This window comes from Brassica napus, chromosome C6, assembly GCF_020379485.1.
Source record: "Brassica napus cultivar Da-Ae chromosome C6, Da-Ae, whole genome shotgun sequence".
Classification (NCBI taxonomy): domain Eukaryota; kingdom Viridiplantae; phylum Streptophyta; class Magnoliopsida; order Brassicales; family Brassicaceae; genus Brassica; species Brassica napus.
The window spans coordinates 36,767,251-36,791,269 of record NC_063449.1 but is presented as its reverse complement, the minus strand read 5'-3'; the positions used below and the strand labels follow the sequence as shown (position 1 = coordinate 36,791,269).

The 24,019-nt window shown below is 34.9% G+C and overlaps 2 protein-coding genes and 2 pseudogenes across 2 annotated transcripts; all 4 read right to left on the bottom strand.

Annotated features, from left to right (window-relative positions):
• Positions 1 to 630: 630 nt before the first annotated feature.
• Positions 631 to 2,364, bottom strand: LOC106400367 (annotated as a pseudogene).
• Positions 2,365 to 3,866: 1,502 nt separating this feature from the next.
• LOC106398845 lies at positions 3,867 to 5,708 on the bottom strand (annotated as a pseudogene).
• Positions 5,709 to 9,357: 3,649 nt separating this feature from the next.
• LOC106397244 (MATH domain and coiled-coil domain-containing protein At3g58200-like) lies at positions 9,358 to 10,134 on the bottom strand. Its single transcript, XM_013837830.2, has 3 exons — positions 9,899 to 10,134; positions 9,627 to 9,793; positions 9,358 to 9,515 (listed from the first exon to the last, which is right to left on the bottom strand). Exons 1-3 carry the CDS (start codon positions 10,132 to 10,134, stop codon positions 9,358 to 9,360), a joined length of 561 nt encoding a protein of 186 aa, XP_013693284.2.
• A 6,188-nt stretch (positions 10,135 to 16,322) lies between these two features.
• Positions 16,323 to 19,799, bottom strand: LOC106380394. The gene is made up of 6 exons (XM_013820152.3): positions 18,960 to 19,799; positions 18,382 to 18,705; positions 17,980 to 18,240; positions 17,431 to 17,768; positions 17,268 to 17,361; positions 16,323 to 17,100 (listed from the first exon to the last, which is right to left on the bottom strand). Exons 1-6 carry the CDS (start codon positions 19,797 to 19,799, stop codon positions 16,393 to 16,395), a joined length of 2,565 nt encoding a protein of 854 aa, XP_013675606.1. The 3' UTR covers positions 16,323 to 16,392.
• Positions 19,800 to 24,019: the final 4,220 nt, after the last annotated feature.

The following is a 24,019-nucleotide window of genomic DNA, read 5'->3' as shown; positions in this document are numbered from 1 at the left end:
TGATCTTTAAACTTTTACATACTTTGTTTATATCTAAACATATTAAATATAGGTGTTTTATACTTTAATAAAATTACTAATACTTTCATTAACACAATTATAAATTTATAATTCATTTTATATTCTATTAAAAACTAAATTTATGTATATAATAAATATTTGTTTAAAATAAAATTATAGTTGGATAAAATATGTATGTTTTAAAAAATACAAAGCATTATTATAATTTAATAAGAAGTATTAATAAAAAATGTATACTTAAGAATAATCTTTTGGGTAGAAAAATGAAAGGAACCATTTAAGCAAAACTCAAACTCATTTTAAGTTTGCATCATTTTAAAGGAAAAAATGAGGGTAGCCATTGGAAATGTCTCATAAAAGCTAAAAAGCTAAAAAAAACTATGTCAGCTCTACTACATGTCTAGTTTATGGTTAGCAGTACGTGTCTCGCAAGATTATATGATGATGATGCTGAGTATTACAAACGAACAATTTACAAAATGATTTTTTCTCAACATTTAAAGAATCTGTAGATTTTCTGAGCGCCTCTAAATATTTCCATTAATTTAGTCTTAATTATTATTAAATTAACATTTGCGTATATAGAAAACGATAATTGTTTTTGCTAATTAAAAAATAACCCTATCAGTTGACAAAAAAATAACCCTATGAAAATACTTTGCGTAATTACTTTCTCTGCTTTGAAAACAAATTATGTAAATTAGAAAACTCAATGATAAATAAAAACAAAGTTTCAAGAAGACACTTTGATATACAAGTAGTCATGGTAGAAGAATGGTAAATAGGGTAAAATAGAGAGGTTAAATAATGGGGAAATATTTGGTAGCCGAAACCACTTGAAATTCAATCTCAATATTCACGCATCTTCTTTATCCAAGTAAACCTTCCGAAGTTTATGTAAAGACAAAAACTGATCCCAACCCCAACCGTTGTTTGATTCAATGTGCCAGTCGTACACTGCAAGAAAATAATAAATAATAAGGGAAACATGGTTACTAGATAAAGGCGAACGCCAAATGAATGTCAGTACTTATCTAGAAGACAATAACAACTGTGAACTGTTATATAGGAAAAAGTAACTGTGTTTAAGAAAATACATTGCCGTGCCCAGTGATTAGATCCAAGTGGGTCAAGAAGTCGCACATGTCCTTGCATGAAAATCTTCTCATCTGCTTTCAGTGCAGGACTGTCAGCCAAATGGAGAAAAATGGATAACCATTTGCCATCGGCTCTAGAGAAGCCCTTTGGATAGAGTTTAGAAACTTAAAGAACATTAATAAAGTATGAACTTGTTAACATTCACATACACACATATAAATATTATATATATATATATGTTAGTCAAAAAAGTGTTCGCTGTATATACTTACCATTCCATTCCTCCCATTGAAAAAGAGTTAGATACGTGAACATATTCTATCAACTCAGAAAACTTCTTGACAGTCCAATACTTAGGATAAGGAATTTTATCATCAAAAGAAAGGATTTCCATTCTGGTAGGGGGTGGAGAAACTATGACATGAACACCAAACTCGCATTGATCACCTTCGAAGATGTATCCATTTCCAGGGTTATTGAAAGTATCATACAAAAGAACTCGCCCCAAACCCCACACCGTTTTAAGTGCATTGAACCGCTTTACTTCCACATCTGAATATATAAAAAAATTATTCCTGACTGATATACATATATGCTTTTAAGAGAGAGAGCATGGTCAGAAGTAGCTTACCTTGAATAGTAAAGTACTTGTTTTTCTTCTTGTTGTAGACAAAGAAACGGAGTTCTACGGAAATCTCATTTGGTGGTGTTAAGCTTTTGCTGTCTATTTCCACGTACATTGAAATAAATCCACTCCCATCGTCCATTTTTTTTTCCTTTGGGGTATACAATCAATCTCCTATTTATACAAATAACAAATTTTCACTAAAAATAAACTATTATGAATATACCCTAAAATGGTCGATCGGAATCTGAACATACATGATGGCTGGCAGGCCAAATATTTGCTAGAAAAGAGAAAATAAAAATATAACAGAATAAGCAAAACAAATTGCATTAGCTAGACAAGGTAAGATACTCTTTAAAAAAAACTACCAAATTCTTATAATATTTTCATGCTGATTAATGACAAATGCACTATATTAGCTAGACAAGGTGTGTATACACAACAACATTTACCAATTATATCCACCAGAGGAAAAAAGACGAGATTGGTATTTTATGATCAGAGATGGCAATCGACTTCTCAAGTTGGGAGAAGTTGTGAATTTTGAGGGAATACGACGAAGGAGGATACGCTCTCCAGTTCTTCACAATGGTTGCGGTTGACGAGTTTGAACCCATTGTCAAAGACAGAAACAATATTTGGAAAACTCTTGTTCTGCTATTATTTAACGTCGAATACGCTAAGTTGTATATACAACATAAACGATTATATTCTAATATTTTAACTTATTATTGGTTTATATATTTTTGATTGATTTAGAAATTCATATAGTATTTATAAATCCAAGTAAAATATGCAAATCCGGAGGTTTTCCCTCGGATTTGACTCTTTATATTTTTAATTAAAAAATCTAAACAAATTTATTCAAATCCATTATAAAATCAAATATATTAGTAAATTTGTACTATTGAATAACTTGATTTGATATAGAATTTATGAATCATTAAACCAATAACACATGATTTTAATACAGATTTGAAAATCATAGAACCAATAACACTAGAGTTAGTTTGAATTTTCAAATCCATTAAAATACAACAATCAATGACTCCTACTAAGATATATCTTAAAATTTGATGGAATCATCTCTAAGTGATCTCTAAGTATATCACAATAATAAAAATAAAACAGTATCACAATATGATATATACAAAAGTTCAAGAAAATATATTTCACAACAATAAGGTTTGGAACTTTGGATTTTTTATGGACTTCACTTAATAATATCAAGTTTTATAGCCAAAATATTCTATCCCAAGTGACGTGTTTAAATCTTAAGAGGAAAAAGTAAGTGAGCCCTAATTGACTTTCTAAACTTGTTTTCCCCAATATCTCCGCAACTCCTACAATTGAGAATACCACTCGAGTCTACACAATCCCATCATTTAACAAACTGTTTGATTCTTCTTTCATCTTCACTACTCATTTTAATCATTTACAAAAAAAAAAATATAAGATATGATCCATGAAAGATAAAACAATGTGGCCTTTATGTGTAACTTTTTTGTTTATGTGTAAACATAGAATTTTGTGGGAAATACCTTGTGCAACATACTGATAAAATCACCTTTGCCAACAAACTTTGCCAATTCAAGCTCTTTATTGGGTTCTACATTTGACTAGCTTCAAAGAACCAACGTTGGTCTTGTTATTATATATCTTACCATATATTGTTAATCTTTGTTTAATCAATTTGCAGTTTACTAACTCAAGCTTGGCCTAAGAACTAACAAATTACGATTTGGTTAGAGGTTTTGTGCGTTACCAGAAAGAAGAAAACACGCAGCTTTACGAGTTTTCAATATCAATTTAACATTGGTAAGAGGAATCCATTATGATTATAGCTACAAGATCACAAGCTTCTCTCACTGAGTAACAAGAAGAAAGGAAAAAGACGACTCTATATCTCTCACACTCTTTCTATCCTATCCCGTAAAGTTTCCAAAAACTGAAAAAAAACTGATGCGCTCTGATCCAAGCCAAGTATACAAATAGTTACGATTGCGGGGAAGGGCTTGGGAGGTTATACTTGTGGTGATGCTTAGTATAACAAACTACAAAGCGAAGTTTTCTTTTGAACTAGAGAATTCAAATGATAGTCAACAAAAAAGTCTGACATACTTAGCTTGTCTTATAGCACTATAGTCATGGTAGAAGAACGACACAAAATTGAGTTTCTAAAAGTAAAAATATATATATAGAGCTTAAATAGTGGGAGAGTATTTGGTAGCAGAAACAGCTTCAAATGCGATCTCAACTTTCAGCGCGTCTTCCTTGTCTAAGTAAACCTTTCGGAGTTCAGGTAAAGACAAAAACTGAACCCAGCCCCCACCCAAGGTTTTTTCGTTGTGCCAGTAGTTGACTGCAAGTAAAAAAAAAAAAAATGTGTGTCTACAAAACTGTTGTTTAGCAACTAAGAAAATAGAAAAAATATAATAATGTAACTGTAGTTTTGAATGATACATTGGCGTTGAAAGTGATTGGATCCACGTGGGTCAAGAACTCGGAAATTGGCTTGCACGAAAATCTTCTCATGCTTTTGGTTTATCACAATCAGCTAAACACAGAAAAATGGATAAGCATTTTCCATCTGCTCTATTGTCGCCCTTCGGATACAGCTTTAGAAACCTATACAACATTAACCCCATTAAATATTATAAACTTTTTTTCATTCATACGCAATTACGCACACAAACACACATGTATATAATTGATAGTGCAATATTGCATATCTCACCATTTATTTCCTCCCATTGAAAAACTTTTTGATATCTGGACATTCTCTTTCAACTCAGAAAAATTCTTTATAGCCCAAGAGAACTTAGAATCAGAGAATTTCTCAGTATAAGAGAGGACTTCCCAATTGGTAATTAAGTGGTAGGGAAACAATGACATCAACACCAAACTCACATTGACCTCCCTCGAAGATGTAACCGTTTTCAGGGTTACTGAATGTGTCACATGGAATAATCTGCTGCAAACCCACCCCCCCCCCCCCCCCCCCCCCCCCCCCACCCTCCCCACACCGTTTTAAGTGCATTGAACCGCTTTACTTCTATATCTGCATATATATATATATAATATTTATATAAATATGCCTGAAAAAAATATATATATTGATGATTGAAATATATGTGAATCTATAGGGAGAGAGAGCATGCGAAGTAGCTTACCTTGAATAGTAAGGTACTTGTTTTCTTTCTTGTTGTAGACAAAGAAACGAATTTCTGCAAAAACCTCTGTAGGTGGTGTAAGCACCATCAAGCTTTCGCTTTCTATTTCCACGTACATGGAAATATATCCACTCCCATTATCTTTTCCGTTCCCTTGTGGGTATATGATCAATCTCCTGTTTTTATAACCACATTACATTAGTTAATGATGCATTATTTTGGTTTTATATCTAAAAACACTAAACGAGTACACGATCCATACCAGTTATATCCACCAGAGGAGAAGATACGAGATTTGTATTTATGATCAGAAGAGGTAGTCGACTTTTCAAATTGTGAGAAGTTGTGAATCTTGAGGGAATACGACGAAGGAGGATGCTCTCTCAATGTCCGCACGTTTGTAGAAGCTGCGGCTGACAAGTTTGAACCCATTGCAAAGAGAGAAAATATTATATTTGGAAAACTCTTGTTCTGTGTTCAAAAAAAAAAGGAAAACTCTTGTTCTTTTAGTATTTTATAGAAGAACAAAACTTAGTTTCACCTCATCCTTTATGATTGAACCTTTAAATTAACTTCATCCTTTATAATCAAATTAATACATAGATTATTAATAAAAAAAACATTAAACTAAATAAAAAATAGCTACAAAAAATAAAAACGTTAATTTTAATGACGCTAACGCTTCCAGCGAAACCTTAAACCCTAAATCTTAAATTCTAAACCATATACCCTAAATTTTAAACCCAAATCCAAACCCCTAAACCCAAACCCTATATCCTAAACCCTAATCCAAGACCTTAAACCCAAATTATATACCTTAAACCCAAAAATAGACTATAAACCTAAACCATATACCCTAAACCCAAGTCATAGACCCTAAACCCAAACCGTAAACCTTAACCCAAACCCTATAGCATCTAAGTTTAAGGTTTGGGTTTAGGGTTTACCGTTTGGGTTTTAGGTCTAGGATTTAGGTTTAGGGTATAAATTTTGGGTTTAGGATTTACGGTTTGGGTTTAGGATTTATCGTATGGACTTATGGTTAAGGTTTTGGGTTTAGGGTATATAATTTGGGTTTAAGGTTTACGGTTTGGGTTTAGGGTCTAGGACTTGGGTTTAGGGTATAGAGTTTAGGTTTATAGTCTAGTTTTTTGGTTTAGGGTATATAATTTGGGTTTAGGGTCTAGGATTAGGGTTTAGGGTATAGGGTTTGGGTTTAGGGGTTTAGATTTGGGTTTAGAATTTAGGATGTAGGATTTAGAATTTACGATTTAGGGTTTAGGGTTTAACTGGAAGCGTTAGCGTCGTTAAAATTAACGTTTTTATTTTTTGTAACTATTTTTTATTTAATTTAATGTTTTTTAATTAATAATCTATGTGTCAATTTGATTGATTCTAAAGGGTGGGGTAAATTTAAAAGTTCACCTTAGGGGGTGAACCTAAGTTCTGTCCTTTATAGAAGACACAATATATAGCATATATTACATGTCACAAAAAAAAATATATATATATATATATATATATATATAGCATATATTAAAAGAATAAATTTATCATTATTTAGAAATATAATATTTCCATTTACGTTTATCTTTTTTCAATCATTTATGTTATCTTAATTTAATAATTTATAGAAATTAGATATAATTACTTACATATATTCTATTCTCCTATACAATTATTTATACACTATATTCATTATTAATAAATTTTTTTTTTGACTCAATATTTCTTTTTAAATTATATAAAATTAAAAGTTTTACTTGAGGAAAGAAGGAGGATGCGATCTCATCTTTATGTTATCAGTTTATTTGAACAGACGATCTCATCTTTGTGTTCAACAATCTAATTGTACAAAGACTAACTCTAACTCCTAACTATCCCCTAAACTCTCTCAAAGCTGAGTACTCATCCCTGCCAAGTTAATGGTAAGTACTACACGATACGTGTGGTGCAAGTAGTTAAGAATTGTTGCCTCGACGGTTGAATCTGTTTCACTATCAATGTACTGTGTATCATATGGGTTCTACGTTTGACTAGCTTCAAAGAAAGAAGAAGACACGAAGGTTACGAGTTTTCAACATCACTTCAACATTGGTAAGAGGAATCCACTACGATTATAGCTACAAGATCAAAACACTACAAGAAAAATGAGTTTCGATAGCAGTAGAGGATAACGTTTTTTTTCTTTCTGCTATGGTTGATATACCCGTTAGTTTTAGATAGCGTTTGTATATTTGGAAACGCTATGATAGAATAGTATAATTGGAAACGTTATCATAGCTTATGTTTGATAGCAAAATAATTAAAACGCTATGTTTGGTCTTTTAAATATCTTAACCCTAAACAAGTTTTTAAACCCTAAACTCTAAGTATAAACCTTAAAACTCTTATATTCTCTTACTATAACTTCAATTCTTGAATTTGAACTCAAATTTATTCTTTTTAATTTTAATATATAACTTCCAAACACACAATCTTAATTCCTCGATCAAACTCTATACCCTAAATCCTAACATCAAACATATATAAACATAGCTCGTAAATTGAATCAAGTCTAAATCATAAACATATAAACTCTAAAGCACAAAACATATAATTTGTATAATAATTTCAAAATCATAACACATAGCTCTTAAATTTTTGTTAAAAAAATACTTAATATAACTCTAATTATTCAAACCCTATTATGAAAATTTTTAAAATCATAAATCTACAAAATCCAAATCAAATTTATATTTCAAATGTTAAATTATAATATCTAATCTTTAAATTTAGGAAAATTCTAAAAGAATTAAAAAGAAATGTAAATACATTAAACTTTAATTTAAACTCTAAATCATAAATCAAACTCCAACCTTTTAATATACACGAACCTTAAACAAAAAAACAATAATGTGTACTGAAGAAAAACAAAAAGTTGTCGAAGAAAAGGTAAAAAATAAAAAAGGCTTTTCTATTGGCCAATTCATGAATCACGTGGATTGCAATACAAACCCTTAGATTAGTTTATCTAACGATCACAACTCATTTGTGCTTCTGTTCTTTGTTTCATTCTCTCTCTCTCTCTCATACCTCTTTCCCTTCCCCTTCCCCTTCCCCTTCGAGTTTTAATCTTCTACTCTTCTCAACTATTATTTTTTTAAGTTTGGATATTGAGTTTGATTTAGCAATTCGACTCGGCCTCTGGTGCCTTCAACACCTCCTCTGGCGCCTTCAATTTCAGACTCTGCTGCTGCGTTTGTCACTCAAGAGACATCTCGTTTACTCTATCAAAATTTAATCTCTAACCTCTCTCTCATCTCTTGTGTTTCCATTTTTTTCAATTATCCAGATTTAAAAAAAGTAACGAGACTGTTGGGACAGGTGGGGAGAGCATTCTCAGAGATGAAAACGGCAACGAAGCTCAAGCACCACCGTCTTCAATGCCAACATATTGCGATGCTCCTCTGCCTGATGATGAAGCCCAGAGACGAGCCGTTTTTGATTGGGTCGAGGTGAAGCTCTCTGAATCCGCCGCTCAAGACTCTAACTCCACCGCGTCTCTGATGAAGAGGAGAGAGGATGAAATAGAAGAGGAGAGAAGATGAAGAAGACCAACACCGGATCTGACAAAGCTTTGGTGTGGAGATGGCAGAGGAAGCTAGTGGTGGTGGTTGAGGTGGAGCCGAGCAAGAAGAAGAAGAGGAAGAGAGGCGGAGTAGGAGAGAAGTCAAGAGACACGACGGCTTAGTAGGTTTAGGTTTAGTTGTTTGGTTTAGTTTGGTTAACTTTGATGTACCGGTTTTTGATTTGTAACAATTTCGATATATAAATTTTTTTAATTTTTAATAAGGTAAATAATAACACAAAAACAATGCTATTAAAAAATATTTAATTGCATATACAAAACCGCTATAGTATATCGTAATATGATAGCAGTGCAAAAAACCGCTATCTATTGTGTCTGACCTATTATGACGGGCGATGATACAGCGCTTCATAAACCGCTATCGTATCATTAGATAGCGTTTTTCGTCCGCTAATAAAAGCCATTTTTCTTGTAGTGCAAGTTTCTCCCTATGAGTTACAAGAAGAAAGGAAAAAGACTATATTTACCACTCTTAAGTTTTGAAGTATATTATCCCTTAAACTCCATGAAAGCTGAAAAGAAACTGAGGCCACTATGATACATGCCAAGTGACGGTACGTTTTAAATGTGTTACAAATAGTTAAAACTTAAGAGTTGAGGGGAACTGCTTGGTAGATTATACTTGTGGTGATGCTGGGGATAACAAACTACAAAGGGAAGTTTTCTTTGTAAAACAAAATTTACGGAAACCAGATAATTTAAATGATAACTAACAAAAAAAAGTCTGACATACTTGTAACGTAGCAACATAGTCATGGTAGTAGAACGGGATATAATTGAGATTCTAAAAATATACAGACTAGAGCTTAGATAATGGGCGAGTATTTGGTCGCAGAAACAACTTTAAATTCAATCTCAACTTTAAGCATGTCTTCCTTGTCCAAGTGAACCTTTCCAAGTTCAGCTAAAGATAAGAACCGAGACCAACCCCAAGCCGGGGTTTGTTCTGTGTACCACGTTTCCACTGCGGGTAAACATACATCTTTAGTATAGATTTAGCTAGAAGACTGTATATACTGTCGTTTAGTTAGTAAGAAAATTGAATAATTAATAATGTAACTGTTTCAGAAAATACTTTGGAGTTTAAAGTGATTGGATCCAAGTGGGCCAAGAACTCTCATATTTGCTTGCACGAAAATCTTCTCATCAGCTTTTGGTTTATCACAATCAGCTAAATACAGAAAAACGGATAACCATTTTCCGTCTGCTGTAGGGTCGCCCTTCGGATACAGCTTTAGAACCCTACACAACATTAGATATGACGAACTTGTTAACATTCTTAGGCACACAAACGCACATGTCTATGTATATAAATAGATAGTACTTGTTAGTGTTTTATATTCTCACCATTTCTTTCCTCCCATTGAAAAAGTTCTCGATGTGACATCCTCTTTCAACTCAGAAATTTTTTTTATAGTCCAAGAGAATTTAGGATCAGAGTATTTCTCAGTGAAAGAGAGGACTTCCCAATTGGTAAGAGGTGGAGCAACAATGACATCAACACCAAACTCACATTGACCTCCCTCAAAGATGTAACCGTTGTCGGGGTTATTGAATGTATCACATGGAAGAACTTGCTGCATCCCCCACCTCGTTTTGAGTGCATTGAACCGCTTTACTTCTACATCTGAGAATATATATAATTTTTTTATATGTGAATATGTATATATATAGAGAGAGAGCATGAGAGGTAGCTTACCTTGGATAGTAAAGTATTTGTTTTCTTTCTTGTTGTATACAAAGAAACGAAGTTCCGCAAAAACCTCTGTCGGTGGTGTTAATACCATCAAGCTTTTTTTTTTTTTTTTTGAACTGGATACCATCAAGCTTTCGCTATCTATTTCCACGTACATGGATATAAATCCACTCCCGTTGTCTTCTCCGTTCCCTTTTGGGTATAAGATCAGTCTCCTGTTTTGTACAAAAGAACGTTACATTAGCTTGATATATAGTGTGTGTGTTTGTGATGCTAATTAAAGACCTAATGAATAAACGATGGGCTTTTTGCAAAAGTGACTCAAAACTTGGAGTCAAACAGAAAACTAACCTTTTCTTTTGACTCCTTTTTTTTTGAGATTTTAACCTCACACCTGCACTTTATCTACGAAAATGCCATTAACATTTTTTTTTTTTTTTTCGAAAATGGCTTCTTTACTGTCTCAACCTCATCTTCTTCAAGTATTTACAATACTGCCACTGCAATGAATAGTGGCAACAACCTTGTACGAACTGTTTGGAGCTTTTAATGCCCTTTAATGCACGTAAATCTCTTTACACTCTCTCTGTTTCAATTGTTATGAACTAAAAACAACATTTCTTTCACTTTCTCTCTATATTCATCCAAAAAACTCAAGCTTTTGATTCAAAATATGGGCTATGGTTGCAGAGCCATATTTCTTTCGTTTTGACTTACGGTTGCTTTCGTTTGAGGTTCTGGGTGGTTGGAGAAGACCCTGTGTGCAAACGAAGTCATCTCACCTAGTTTAAGGTACGAATTTGAATTTTTTTTCAAGATCTGTTCGCGTAGAAGACTTACTAGTAAGTCATCTGTATGTAGAAGACTTACTGATGAGTCTTCTGGTCAAACGGACGACTTAAATTAAGTCGTCCAGCTTTGTTTGTTAAAAAAAAACACTTCAGACGACTTATATATACGTCGTCTACGAGAAACGGGCTAGTTTTGCATTTGACCGAATCGTGTCAGATCTTTGACTATTTCTGGACGACTTATAATTCAGTCGTCTCTGGGAAAGTTAAAATTTCAATATTTTATGAAAACTTGACGACTTACGTGTAAGTCGTCCTAGGTTAGTTTTGTAATTGAAAAATAAAACTTCATAATTTAACTTTAACCAGACGACTTAATATAAAGTCGTCCCTCCAGAAGACTTAATTTAAAGTCGTCCGGGGAAAGCAAAGTCGTCCAGAATTTTTCCCAATTTTCTGGTCAAACCTTGCTTATCCCGGACGACCTTAAATTAAGTCGTTTAGCTGGACGACTTTCATCTAAGTCGTCTGGAGAAAGTTAAATTTCAAGTTTTATTTTTCAATTACAAAACTAACCTAGGACGACTTACGTGTAAGTCGTCAAGTTTTCATAAAATATTGAAATTTTAACTTTCCCAGAGACGACTGAATTATAAGTCGTCCAGAAATAGTCAAAGATCTGACACGATTCGGTCAAATGCAAAACTAGCCCGTTTCTCGTAGACGACTTATATATAAGTCGTCTGAAGTTTTTTTTTTAACAAACAAAGCCGGACGACTTAGAATTAAGTCATCCCTTTTAATTTTCAATTGCAAAAGTGACCTCTTTAGACGACTTACCTTTAAGTCTTCTGGACGACTTAATGCTAAGTCGTCTGCGGCAATGTTTATTGAACTTCTTCATTTCCCTTTTCTCTATGTTTACTAATGTGTTTTATTTTGAATATTTGCAGATGATTTTTCAGTTACATGCAGTGTATGGAGAATGGTTGTTGAGAGATTTCCGTTGGGATTTTGTGGTTGATGATCTCAAAGGAGGAAGATTGTTTTTATTGAATGAAGATTCAACACATGCTGAACTTGTTGCAATGGCTCAAGAAGATTATAACCTGGACATGAGAACAATGAGTGTGGAGATTAGCTACTCATTACCAGCAGAAATGATGATGGCTCCAGGCAGTCTTCCCATTCATGTTACAAGTGATAGACAAGTTCGAAACTTGCTGGAGATACTCAAAACCCATAGAGTATGTCTTTGTGTATCAAGCCGCAGCAAGGTCGAAACGGTTTCAGAGAAAAGGGATATTGATGAAGCTGGTGAATGGGAAAAAGATGTTGGTGATAATGATGAAGCTGGTGAATGAGAAGAAGATGTTGGTGATAATGATGAAGCTGGTGAATGGGAAGAAGATGGGGAGGAGGAAAATGGGGAGGAGGATGCTGATAATTCTATTGTTGGTGAAACGGATCAGAATGGTGGGGATTACAGTCTTTATGGAAAGGTTCCAGATGAGGACGAGGAAGATGATGATAATATTTGTTTTGAAGAAATCCAAAAGACATATGCTAAGACAAATGCTATTGAAGGAGGAAAATCGAATGGTACCAGTATCTATGTCAACCAGAGTTTTGTTAGCAAGGGTGCTCTGCTTTCAGAGCTGCGGTTGGCAGCAGTGAGGGGTAAGTTTTCTTTCAAATTATACAAATCAACGAAAACTCTCGTTGTGGCAACATGTCCGGTTAGCTATTGTGGATGGAAGGTCAGAGCGAGTGTCAAACATGGGACAAACACGTTTTGGGTAACAAAGTATGTGGAAAAACATTTATGCTCAGCGGGAGACCGAATCGCTCAGCGGAGACACTGTACTCCGAAGTATGTAGGTAGTCTTTTCATTGATCGTGTTGGAATCATTGATGGGATAACTCCGCAGCATATCACTGATGCAATGAGGAACATGTTTGGCATGGCGCTTGATTACACCACTTCATACAGAGCACTGTTATATGCACAAAGATTGGTGAGAGGATCAGCAGAAGAAGGGTATTCGCGTCTGGCATCATATCTCGAGCAAATCTCCATTGCAAATCATGATTCTATCACGGCGATAGAACTTGATTCTATGAAAAGATTTAAGTATCTATTTCTCTCTTTTGGAGCTTCTATCAAAGGTTTTAAGTATCAGAGAAGGGTCATTGTGGTGGATGGAACTCACCTAAGTGGAAAGTATGGAGGAACTATGTTAGTTGCAGCCGCACAAGATGACAATTTTCAGATATTCCCATTGGCTTTTGGGATCGTGGATGAGGAAGATATACCTTCTTGGGAATGGTTTTTCACAAAATTGGCTAGTTGTATATCTCATGACAAGCCTCTGGTGATAGTCTCCGACCGGCACAAGGCCATTAAAAGTGCGTGTGATAAGGTGTTTCCTTGGGAAACCCGAGGAATATGTTATTATCACCTTCAAGATAACATTGTCAAAAAGTTTAAAGGGAAACATCTCATGTACTTGGTGAAAGGGGCTGCTTATGCTCACACGGTTTACGATTTTGACCGGTACATGGCTGAGATACGGAGTGCAAACCCGGAACTTGCAACGTATTTGGAGAAAGCCGACGTCAGGCTATGGTCAAGGGTTTATTGTAAGGGGAACAGGTTCAACATAAAAACAAGCAACATTGCTGAATCTATTAATTCCGCACTGAAGCGAGCAAGAGGATTTCCGATTACGTTCCTGCTGGAGTTCATAAGGCAGAAGTTAGGAAAATGGTATTGGAAAAGGAGACAAGATGCTTTGAGTCTCACAACTGAACATAGCGGGGGTGTTGAATACTTGCTTGCTGTTCGAGAAGAGATAGCGGGTACGATGACGGTCGAACCAATTGATGGATGGCATTTCTTTGTCAAAGGTGGCAAAATGGACTGTGTGGTTGATTTGGAACATGCAAAGTGTGATTGTGGTGTCTATGGAGTGGAGAAAATACCTTGCTCTCATGCTATAGCTGCTGGAATACATGCTGGTTTGCATATCTCCACACTTGTATGTCCACTGTACTCAAAGAATTATCTGTATGCAGGATACTCAGAGAATATATATCCTATCGTGTCACAACATATTGAGGAACGAGAATGCTTTCCTCCAGAACTAAAGCGTGGTCGGGGGAGACCGAAGAAATCAAGATGGCAATCTTGGTTGGAGCTATCTAGGATGAGAGGACACAAACCCAGGAAGAAACACAGGGCACGGAGATGCTCAAACTGCAAGGAAACTGGCCATACGAAACCACAATGTACACAAAATTTTTAAGTCGTCCAGTCTTGATTACCCGTCCAGACGACTAAATTTTTAGTCGTCCAGTGTATTTTATTTTTAGACGACCTTCTACTAAGTCGTCCAGTGTATTTTATTTTTAGACGACCTTCTACTAAGTCGTCCAGTGTATTTTATTTTTAGACGACCTTCTACTAAGTCGTCCAGTGTATTTTATTTTTAGACGACCTTCTACTATCCCTTCAAGTGTATTTTATTTTTAGACTACCTTCTACTATCCCTTCAAGTCGTCCAAACCTTCTAGACGACTTATTTGTAAGTCGTCCAGTTGGAAAACCTTCCAGACTGATTACGCGTTTAAGCACACACCAATTAACCTAATGTGCCAACAATACCACAATCGAATGGTATGTCATTGTAGCATTTTAGGATCGAATCCACAGAGAACTAGAGACTTATAACACCAAGAATACACAAACCTTCCTAATCTAAGCAAACAAGAAGATAGATGATTTGTAACAAACTAATATCCTAGAAATATAAACAAGTGAATCCATGGGCTAAGGGAATTGACTTCAAGTAACTAAGATCCAATCTAGGTGACAAGCTTTCAATCAAAGTAATCTCTTAAGTCTAAACACAATTTTAGACAAGTCCTATGTCTAGGTAAATGTCCATTTGCTTAGAAATCATTAAACATCAAATGTCTTTGGCTTAATTCAATCAAGCAATCTTTAAGTTCAAGTTTAATAACTATCTAGCAATTTTAACATCAAGTGTCCTTGGCTAATCTCACTAGAGCTTAGTTGAGTTGATTCAAACACTTCATCTAATCATGTCTGATGAGAAGTGTTTAGAAATCAGGTTTAGAGTGATCAAGACTAAACAAGCATTAAAAATACTCAACAAGCAAGTTCATACAAGGATCTAATACAATAACACCATAGATCTTCACTAAGTTACTCTAATCTCCCTAACCCATGAATTCTTAAGGAAACTACTCACTAATCTCCATGAAAACACTTAATCTCATAATAGATTGAAGCATATTCAAGTAGATACAACAGAGAATAAAGATAAACAAGGATTAAACAAGCAAATTCAAGAGAATAAGAAGAAAAGAAACTAAAGATTCAAGCTTTCTCTCTCAAGAGTTCTTGTGTTCTTCATAAAAAAGTAGATAGATCCCCCATTATTGTCTGAAAAGTAGTTATATATTACTAAAACTCGAGCTGGGGTTGACCCATAAAAACAGATATTTTTCTCCGTAGTGACCATAAAAGGTCGCTACAAGAGGTCACTACGCCTGTAGCGACCTGAAATGCCCGCTACGGGTGGCCGCTAGGACACTTAGACGATTTTTTCGCATTCTTGAACTCATAGCGACCTCATTATGCCGCTACGGAAGACCGCTACAGAAAGCGCTTCAACTATAGCGGTCTCTCTAACCCGCTACACACTCCCGCTACGGTACTTAGGCGCCTCAGCTCTATCTTATGTAGCGACCATATTTTGCCGCTACGCCTGGCCGCTAGGAATGTCATATTGATATGTGTGTAGTATTTTGATCATAAATCCCTCAATACAGCTCCAAACGACTTGAAACCACCTCCATTGTAAAGCTAACTCAATTTCCAGTGTCTCCACAAATTTTGAGCTTCAGAAGAGATCTTTAAGGCCTTCATACGTGTTCATCTTTCACTCTTTGGACTCAAAATCCCTCCAATGGTCTTCTAACTCATCCATGGTGCTCTCCAACACCTGATATGTACAAATGCAATGATATGTAACCTAAATGTGCCTAAATGATACTCTAAATGACCAAACCATGCAAGAATAAGAAGTTAAAAACATGTAAATTCACAAGATATCACAGACGACTTATAATAAGTCGTCCAAACCTTCTAGACGACTTATTTGTAAGTCGTCCAGTTGGAAAACCTTCCAGACGACTTATTTCTTCCAGACAACTTATATATTTACAAGTTCAAATACAAACACTAATCTTCCAGACAACTTATATATTTACAAGTTCAACTTATATATTCAAATACAAAGACAAGTTCAAATACAAACACTAATCTAATCATACAAGCCCACGAACCTATCACCATCCACATTTTCTTTTAGATGCTGATCAACAAGCTCCTTCCATATATCCACCGCCATATTATCCCTCATTTTCTTTGCGTTACACCTAGCAAAGTCTTTAGGGTCAAAGGAGACACCGAGACCATGACATTCAATGTACTTTACAGTGTACACGCCACAATCACCATTGTTGGCCGTGGGTACACCTTTCAGCGGTCTCTCATATGTGTATGGCTCCAACCCGTATTTGACCCGTATTTCGTCGGTGGCTGCGCACTCAACAAGCAGATAAGGGACCATCTGGAGAAAAGGCTCCATTATCGCATCCCATGCGTCTGGTACACTAGATGAAGGTATGCTGTCCCAGACGACTATGTGCCTCTTTGGGATCAATATCCAAATAGCAACCCAATGCTTGTCGTCCAAGTTCACTGGCGCATAGATATCATCAATGTCCTCCCCCCACTTCTTGTTTGATTGGCAAAATGAAGGTATTGATCCGTCATAAAAATACGACGCCCCACCAGGTAGAACTCTTCCTAAACCTTTGTGATCAGGTTCCGATGTTTTGAAGAGGTGATACTGCTCTCTCCAAGACTGGGAAAAGTTGTGATCCAGGAAGCACATTCGCTCGCTCCTGAAAGCTTGTGGGTTCTCCTGATACCTCTGCCTTAGCACATTAATCCAAGCATCTATATGCTGCATATTAAATATAACAAGTTAGAAGTTACCAGACGACTTAAATATAAGTCGTCTACGTGGTCGTCCAAGTAGACGACTTTCCAGACGACTTATAATAAGTCGTCTGGAAAGTAGTCTACTTGGACGACTTTGTAGACGACTTAAATCGTGTGCAGAAGACTTACGCAGTCTTCCAGCCATCCTCTGGCTGTCCGGAGGAAGTGGTACCACCTTGTTGGTGATGTACGTGGTTTGTCCTCGGTCTTAGTTAAATAATGACTGCAAACAAAAAAAGCAATCAGTTTTGGACGACTAAATCAAGCTATTATGGGTAAAGCAATCACTTACGGATCAGTTTTCAACCAATCAGCGAGTTCCTTCAACCGATCTTTGTTTATTGGCGGAAATGGATTATAGGCTCCCACTTTATCTTTTTTTTTCTCTGCCGTATAAGGAGATCTCACAGTGGGAGCTGGTTTCTTCGCTCGTTTACTCTTTGCACGCTTGTCCAATACAACCAGGCTCGGTTCTGAAACTGGATCGCTTGGCTCGGTGGAAGCGAGGCTCGGTTGTTGATCGGTGGAAGCGAGGCTCGGTTGGTGATCGGTGGAAGTGACAGCAACAATCTCTTTGGAGGTCTTATTTACCGAGTTCGCCTCGGTTGCTGTATCCTCCGGCAACCATCTCTGCAATAAAAGTTGCACACAAGTTAACTCTGGACGACTTAAACAAAAGTTGTCTGGACGACTAGTTGGACCTGGACGACTTAAAATTAAGTCTTCCGTGGTCAACTAGTCGTCCAGACAACTTACGTTTAAGTCGTCCAGGGTCAACTAGTCGTCCAGACAACTTTTACAGTCGTCTGGACAACTAGTTAACCCTGGATTTGATACTAACCTCTTTGATTTGAGGAGGCTGTTTCTTTTGAGGAGGAGGCTGCTGCAGTTTCTTTTGAGGAGGAGGAGGCTGCTGTTTGGTTTGATGAGGAGGAGGCTGGTTACTAACCACGGTTTCATTGGCATGAGGGGTAGCCTGTTTGTTTCTACCCCCGGTTTCTTTGGCAAGAGGGGTAGGTTGTTTATCTTGAGGGGTAGCCTGTTTGTTTCTACCCCCGGTTTCTTTGGCAAGAGGGGTAGGCTGTTTATCTTGAGGGGTAGCCTGATTGGTGACACCAACCTTCTTCTCCACAGCTTCCAATCTATCGGACAACTTCCTAAACTCCCTCATGCACTTATTAAACCCTTTTTTCATGCAGTCAGCTACGCCCTTGAACATAATTTCCAACTCCTCTCTGGTCACCCCTCTAGCCTCTTCTCTAGCCTCTTCACTAGCCACTTTAGGAGCCTCTTTACGAGCTTTCTTCCGAGGTCTTGGATTGTCTTCCTCCTCCTCCTCCTCCTCCTCTAACACAACCATCTCTTTGGCCTTCTTTGATGGAGTCACAACCTTAGGTTTTGTATTGACCTTAGTACCAGTGACTTCCCAGCAATCCATGGTCCACTTCCACGGTCTCCGCTCATACATGACTTTAATGATGTTCTCCGCGGGCAGGTCCTCAACCTCAGAGTCCCATTTTGGCCACATTTCACTAATGTCCTTCTCAACAAAGTTGATCACGCGGGTCTGCAGTAAATAGAAGAATCGAGTTAGATATTTGAAAAAAAATACTAAATAGACGACTTAATTATAAGTCGTCTACTAAGTCGTCCAGCTGGAAGACCTTCCAGACGACTTATAATAAGTCGTCTAATAAGTCGTCCATATGGAAGACTTTCCAGACGACTTAATTAAGTCGTCCGATAAGTCGTCCAGCTGGACGACCTTCCAGACGACTTATAATAAGTCGTCTGCGCAGTCTTTTGGATTGAAGTAAATACCTGACTCAAGATAGCAGCTTTCATTGATCTGCGGCCTCTGCTGCCCTCGTAAGCCAGTATCGGTGGAGACGGACTGTCTGCTCTGGGACCACCAATACTAGCACCCAATTCCGGCATAGCTGTGTACGTCCAGACCTGAAGAACTTGTATAAACCCATCCACGGTGTAACAGCCAGCAATTTCTTTGTTCCACAAAGAGTCCATCAGCACCTTAAATGCGACTCTCCCCCATGGATAATTCTCAAACCGTTCTAAATCCATCACTAGCCTTGCCAGAGTAGATCGTGTAGCGGTTGAAAACTTTCTCCCTTCAATGAATCCAGTGAAGATGGAGAGGTACGCGAGCCGCTTGCGATCTTCCCTGGACCAATCCCCGCATCTCTGCAGTGCTGCTATTATCTGATCAGTAGTTGGCCCAGCTTCCAGATGAACTCCCAGCATCCCCCAGAAAGAAACCATCTCTGGGGTAACGTCACATTTTGGTGTCTCAAGGTCCTCGATGTACTCGCAGTTTAGACCAGTGAGGTTTTCAAACTCTAACAGTGAAAACCTCAAAGGTTCTGGACCAACGAGAGACCACATCTCATACTTCTTCTTAATGTCCAGCTTGAAATTGAGCATGTAGTGAACCAGCCTTGAAGCCCAACCAAATCCCTGCTCCTTGAACTTGATGAAAACTCCCAAACTCGACTCCTTGAGCTCTTCAAATTCGTCATCAGTAAGAGCTTTCCTAAGAGCAGTATGCAACTTGCTGTTATCCGTATGATACGAAATGCTATTGTGGGCTTCTGGTTCTTCCCCTGATGTGTATAACCTACGGGGGAGTTCTGGAATATCCATCCTTTTTGTCTGCAAAATAATCAAAGACAACAATATAAGTCCAGACGACTTAGTAGACGACTTATAATTAAGTCGTCTGGAAAGTCTTCCAAATGGACGACATATATTTAAGTCATCTACTAAGTCGTCCAGTTGGAAGACTTTCCAGACGACTTAAATTACTTACAAGTCTTCCAGTCGCAGAAGGAGTTGGAGTACTCGTCATTGCGGTTATAGATCTGAAAAAATAAACGTGAAACGGTGAGAATGAGTAAATTGATAGAGACAACGTTTTATGTTCATCTTTTCCTCGAGATTGATGACTTAGCGGCGTTAGGGTTTACAGAGAAACGGCGCTAAGGTTTACAGAGAAGAAGCGGCGGCGCTAGGGTTTAGAAGAAGCGGCGGCGCTAGTGTTTAGAACGTTGGTGACCACGGTGGCGAGGGCGACGGTTTGTTCGGAAATAGTGGAAGCGGCGGCGCTAGGGTTTAGAGGAATCGGCGGCGCTAGGGTTTAGAGGAATCGGCGGCGCTAGGGTTAGAAGAAGCTGCGGCGACAACGGTGAGAATGAAGTGAGATAGATAGCCGATGTTGAGAACGATGGTTTGTTCGGAAATCGTGGGAATTCGAAATCGCCTTTGAGAGAGAACTGTTAGGGTTTCTGAATATCGCGAAAAATGAAACAAAAAAAAAAATCACCTTATATATTGGGTAAATAATCCGGTTAGCTTAAAATTACATTGGTAAACTTTAAGGTTTGGTCCGGTTTAGACGACTTATTCTGGCTGATAATGTACAACAGACGACTTAATATTTAGTCGTCTGTTTTCAGACGACAAAATATTAAGTCGTCCTAGACCCTAAAATGAACCCCTAAACTAAAATGACTAGATTAACTAACTAACCACGTTATAAAATCAAATTATACTTAAATAGTGTTTACTATACACAGAAATGAACACGCATAAGTAATTTTAAAAATTTTCAAAAACGGTTTTAATGCTTTCCAAAATCTAACCCTAAGAACACATACAATACTACAACATATGTTGATGAAACATAAACTTAAGAATATCATGACTCACTACTTTCACTCATCTATGCTGAAAAAAATTGAAATTTGTTATATCTTAATTTATACCTCCTAAGACATATGTTAATTACATAATTCCCATTTTTCACTTATCAAAATATTTTTTACAAAATTTTTAAATTATGTTTAAGACTAACTGTCCAGACGACTTTAAGTTAAGTCGTCTGGACGACTTATTTTCAAGTCGTCTAAACAGACGACTTGCGAGGGGTAGAAACGTAAAAAGAATTCCGTTTTTTTGTTTGGTCACAAGGGGATAGTTGTAATTTCAATAGCCTTTTAGGTTACTTTTGCCTTTGACCCAAGTTGGGGTATTGTTTTGGGTTTGACTCCAAGTTTTGAGTCACACTTGGCAATTCTCCCATAAACGATCGTACCAGTTATATCCACCATAGGAGAAAAGACGAGATTGGTATTTATGATCAGAGGAGGCAGTCGAATGCTGAAGTTGGGAGAAGCTATGAATCTTGAGAGAATAAGAAGCAGGAGGATGCTCTCTCCAGTTCTTCACAATCGTAGAAACTTCTGCTGAGCTTGAACCCATTCTAACCTAACGCCGTGCAACTGTTCAAGTCTAAAATCTAAAAAACACCAGTAAGTATATTGTTGATATATATAAAGGAATAAAAATACTATTATTGATTTTTTTTATTTAGTTTCCTTTTAAAAAATTTCCAATATAATAAAAAGGAAATATTTATAAATTTAAAAAAAAATAAAAAAGAAAATATATATATATATATATATAATATGATTTCATTAAAAAGGCAAAGTTCACAAAATTGAAATATTCCATGTAAAAATATTTTTAAATAAAATAAAATATACTTTTGAAATAATAAAATATTTCTTAATATATATATTTTCTTAGATGAAAATGTATAGTTATATATATGATTTCATAAAACAAAATTTACACAGATAATTTTGAAATTAGAAAAAGAAATAATATTTCTTTTAAAACATAATATACAAAAAATATATAGATTTTCAAAGTAATAGAAACTAGGTGATTCACCCGCCTCATGTGCGGGCATGCTAATTTTTAAAAAATCAAAATATAATAATTTTGGATAATATTTTGTTATTTTTAGTTGTATTTGTATTTGTATTTTTATGTTATTTATAAGTTATTTAGCTGCATTGTTATATTTTTTTTGCAATATATTTAACTTGGCCATGATATTTATTTCTGAAATTCTAAATCATCAATGCAAAATTTGATCTTAAATGTGTTAATTATTTTTGATTCACCTTTACTAACTTTTTCTCAACTTCTTAACTAAGTCATTACTTTTAATTGTTGCATGAATACGGTTCCTCTTCTTCAATTTTGATTTTTATAATTGTAGCATTTGCAGAAGTTGAAAAATATGAATTTTAGAAATTATCTCATCATCAGTCGAACCATTTATATAGAAACAACCTCTTTGAGATATTTTTTTCAAAACCTGTTGATGTTTATTATGACCTTGCATATATCTAAAAACAAGGAAATTTTCTGATGGAAGCCATGGAGTTGTATTCCTACAAAGGAAATACTTTATTTTTTTATGAATAAGAAAAAAAATTCGATGAACGATGAATGATTGACTGATAGTTTATATTTATGTCGATAGTTTAAAAGTTTAAATTTATGAGAACCAATTGTTTATGTATGGTTTTGGAGGCATTCAAATAGTTTTATGGTTAAAATAATTATAATGTAAAAATAATTGCATAAAATTGTGCGGATATCTTTTGTGGAAATAAAAATTTGTATAATTATCAAAGGTATAATCACATAATTTATCATCATTAAAATTATTATAAATTTTATTTTTTTATATTTGTGAAACTTAATATAACAATAATCAAAATACCAAAGCAAATATGGATTCTCATTTTTAAGTTTATTTAAAAGAAATTTGAGTTTACTATTAAATAAATCTAAGGCATAAAATTATTTATAGATTATAAAATATTTTAATTATTGTAAATAATGATATGTGTCCATGATCAATGCTTTATTTTCTATTATATTTTTAGAAAAAACTAACATATAATTTGATAAATATTATGAAAATACATGCACATTTAAACGATAAATTAATTTAATTTGATTTTACATAATTATAATAAAAAAATAATTATACTTCAGTTTGAATTTGAAAGAATATATGTAACTCAATATGCTTACAACATGAGTGACTCGACTAATCCAACTTATATCTAAAATCATAGATTTAACTGCAATAATAATATATAATTGTATAAGAATAATTTATTTTATAAATGTAAACTATAGGATGACGCAAAACATATTAACAAATGAAAAGAAAATATTAACAAATTGTTACAATTTAGTTGTTTTGTAAAATTTATATATACAAATGAGACTGTCGAATATTATCGTTATATTAATTTAGGTAGTTTGGAATAGGACAATAGTTTATTTTTTATTTCAATATAAACAAAATATATCTTAAGTTATACATAACTTTCCACAATATTTACATATCTAAGACAACAACCAATGTAAATGCAAATAAGAAATTAGTCATAGTTTTAATATATTTAAAATAGAAAAATATAAGTTAAATTCAGAGAAATAAATGCAATCTAATATATCAAAATAATAACTAAATCGAATGTAAAAACAACAAAACTAACAAAATATAACATATCTAAAAATATGTCTAATTAAAGTAACATAATATTATTAATATAAACTATGCATACAAATTATAAATTAATTTAAAATTAAAAGTAAATAATAGTCAATTATTATAGTATATTTACTTTATAAAATATTTATATCGGTGCATGAGCACAGAAAATCACCTAGCATGTAAGTAGTTTTAGTTTTTTCGATAATATGGTAATAACTCATAAATCATTATTAAAATAAATCTATTCAAATATGTCATTAAATAATACTTTGTCCTTTACATAAACAATGTCACTTTGATATTTTTCACATAAATTAAAAAAAAATGATTGAATGCATTAAAGTTCTTAGTATTTGAGATAAATGAAATTATTTATAAAATCAATGCATTTGTAATTAATTTTAAGCTAAAAGTTGCATTGAAATTCTAAAATGACACTCTTTTTGTAACAAGAAAAAAATGATAAAGTGACACTTAATATGAAAGTACGATAAAA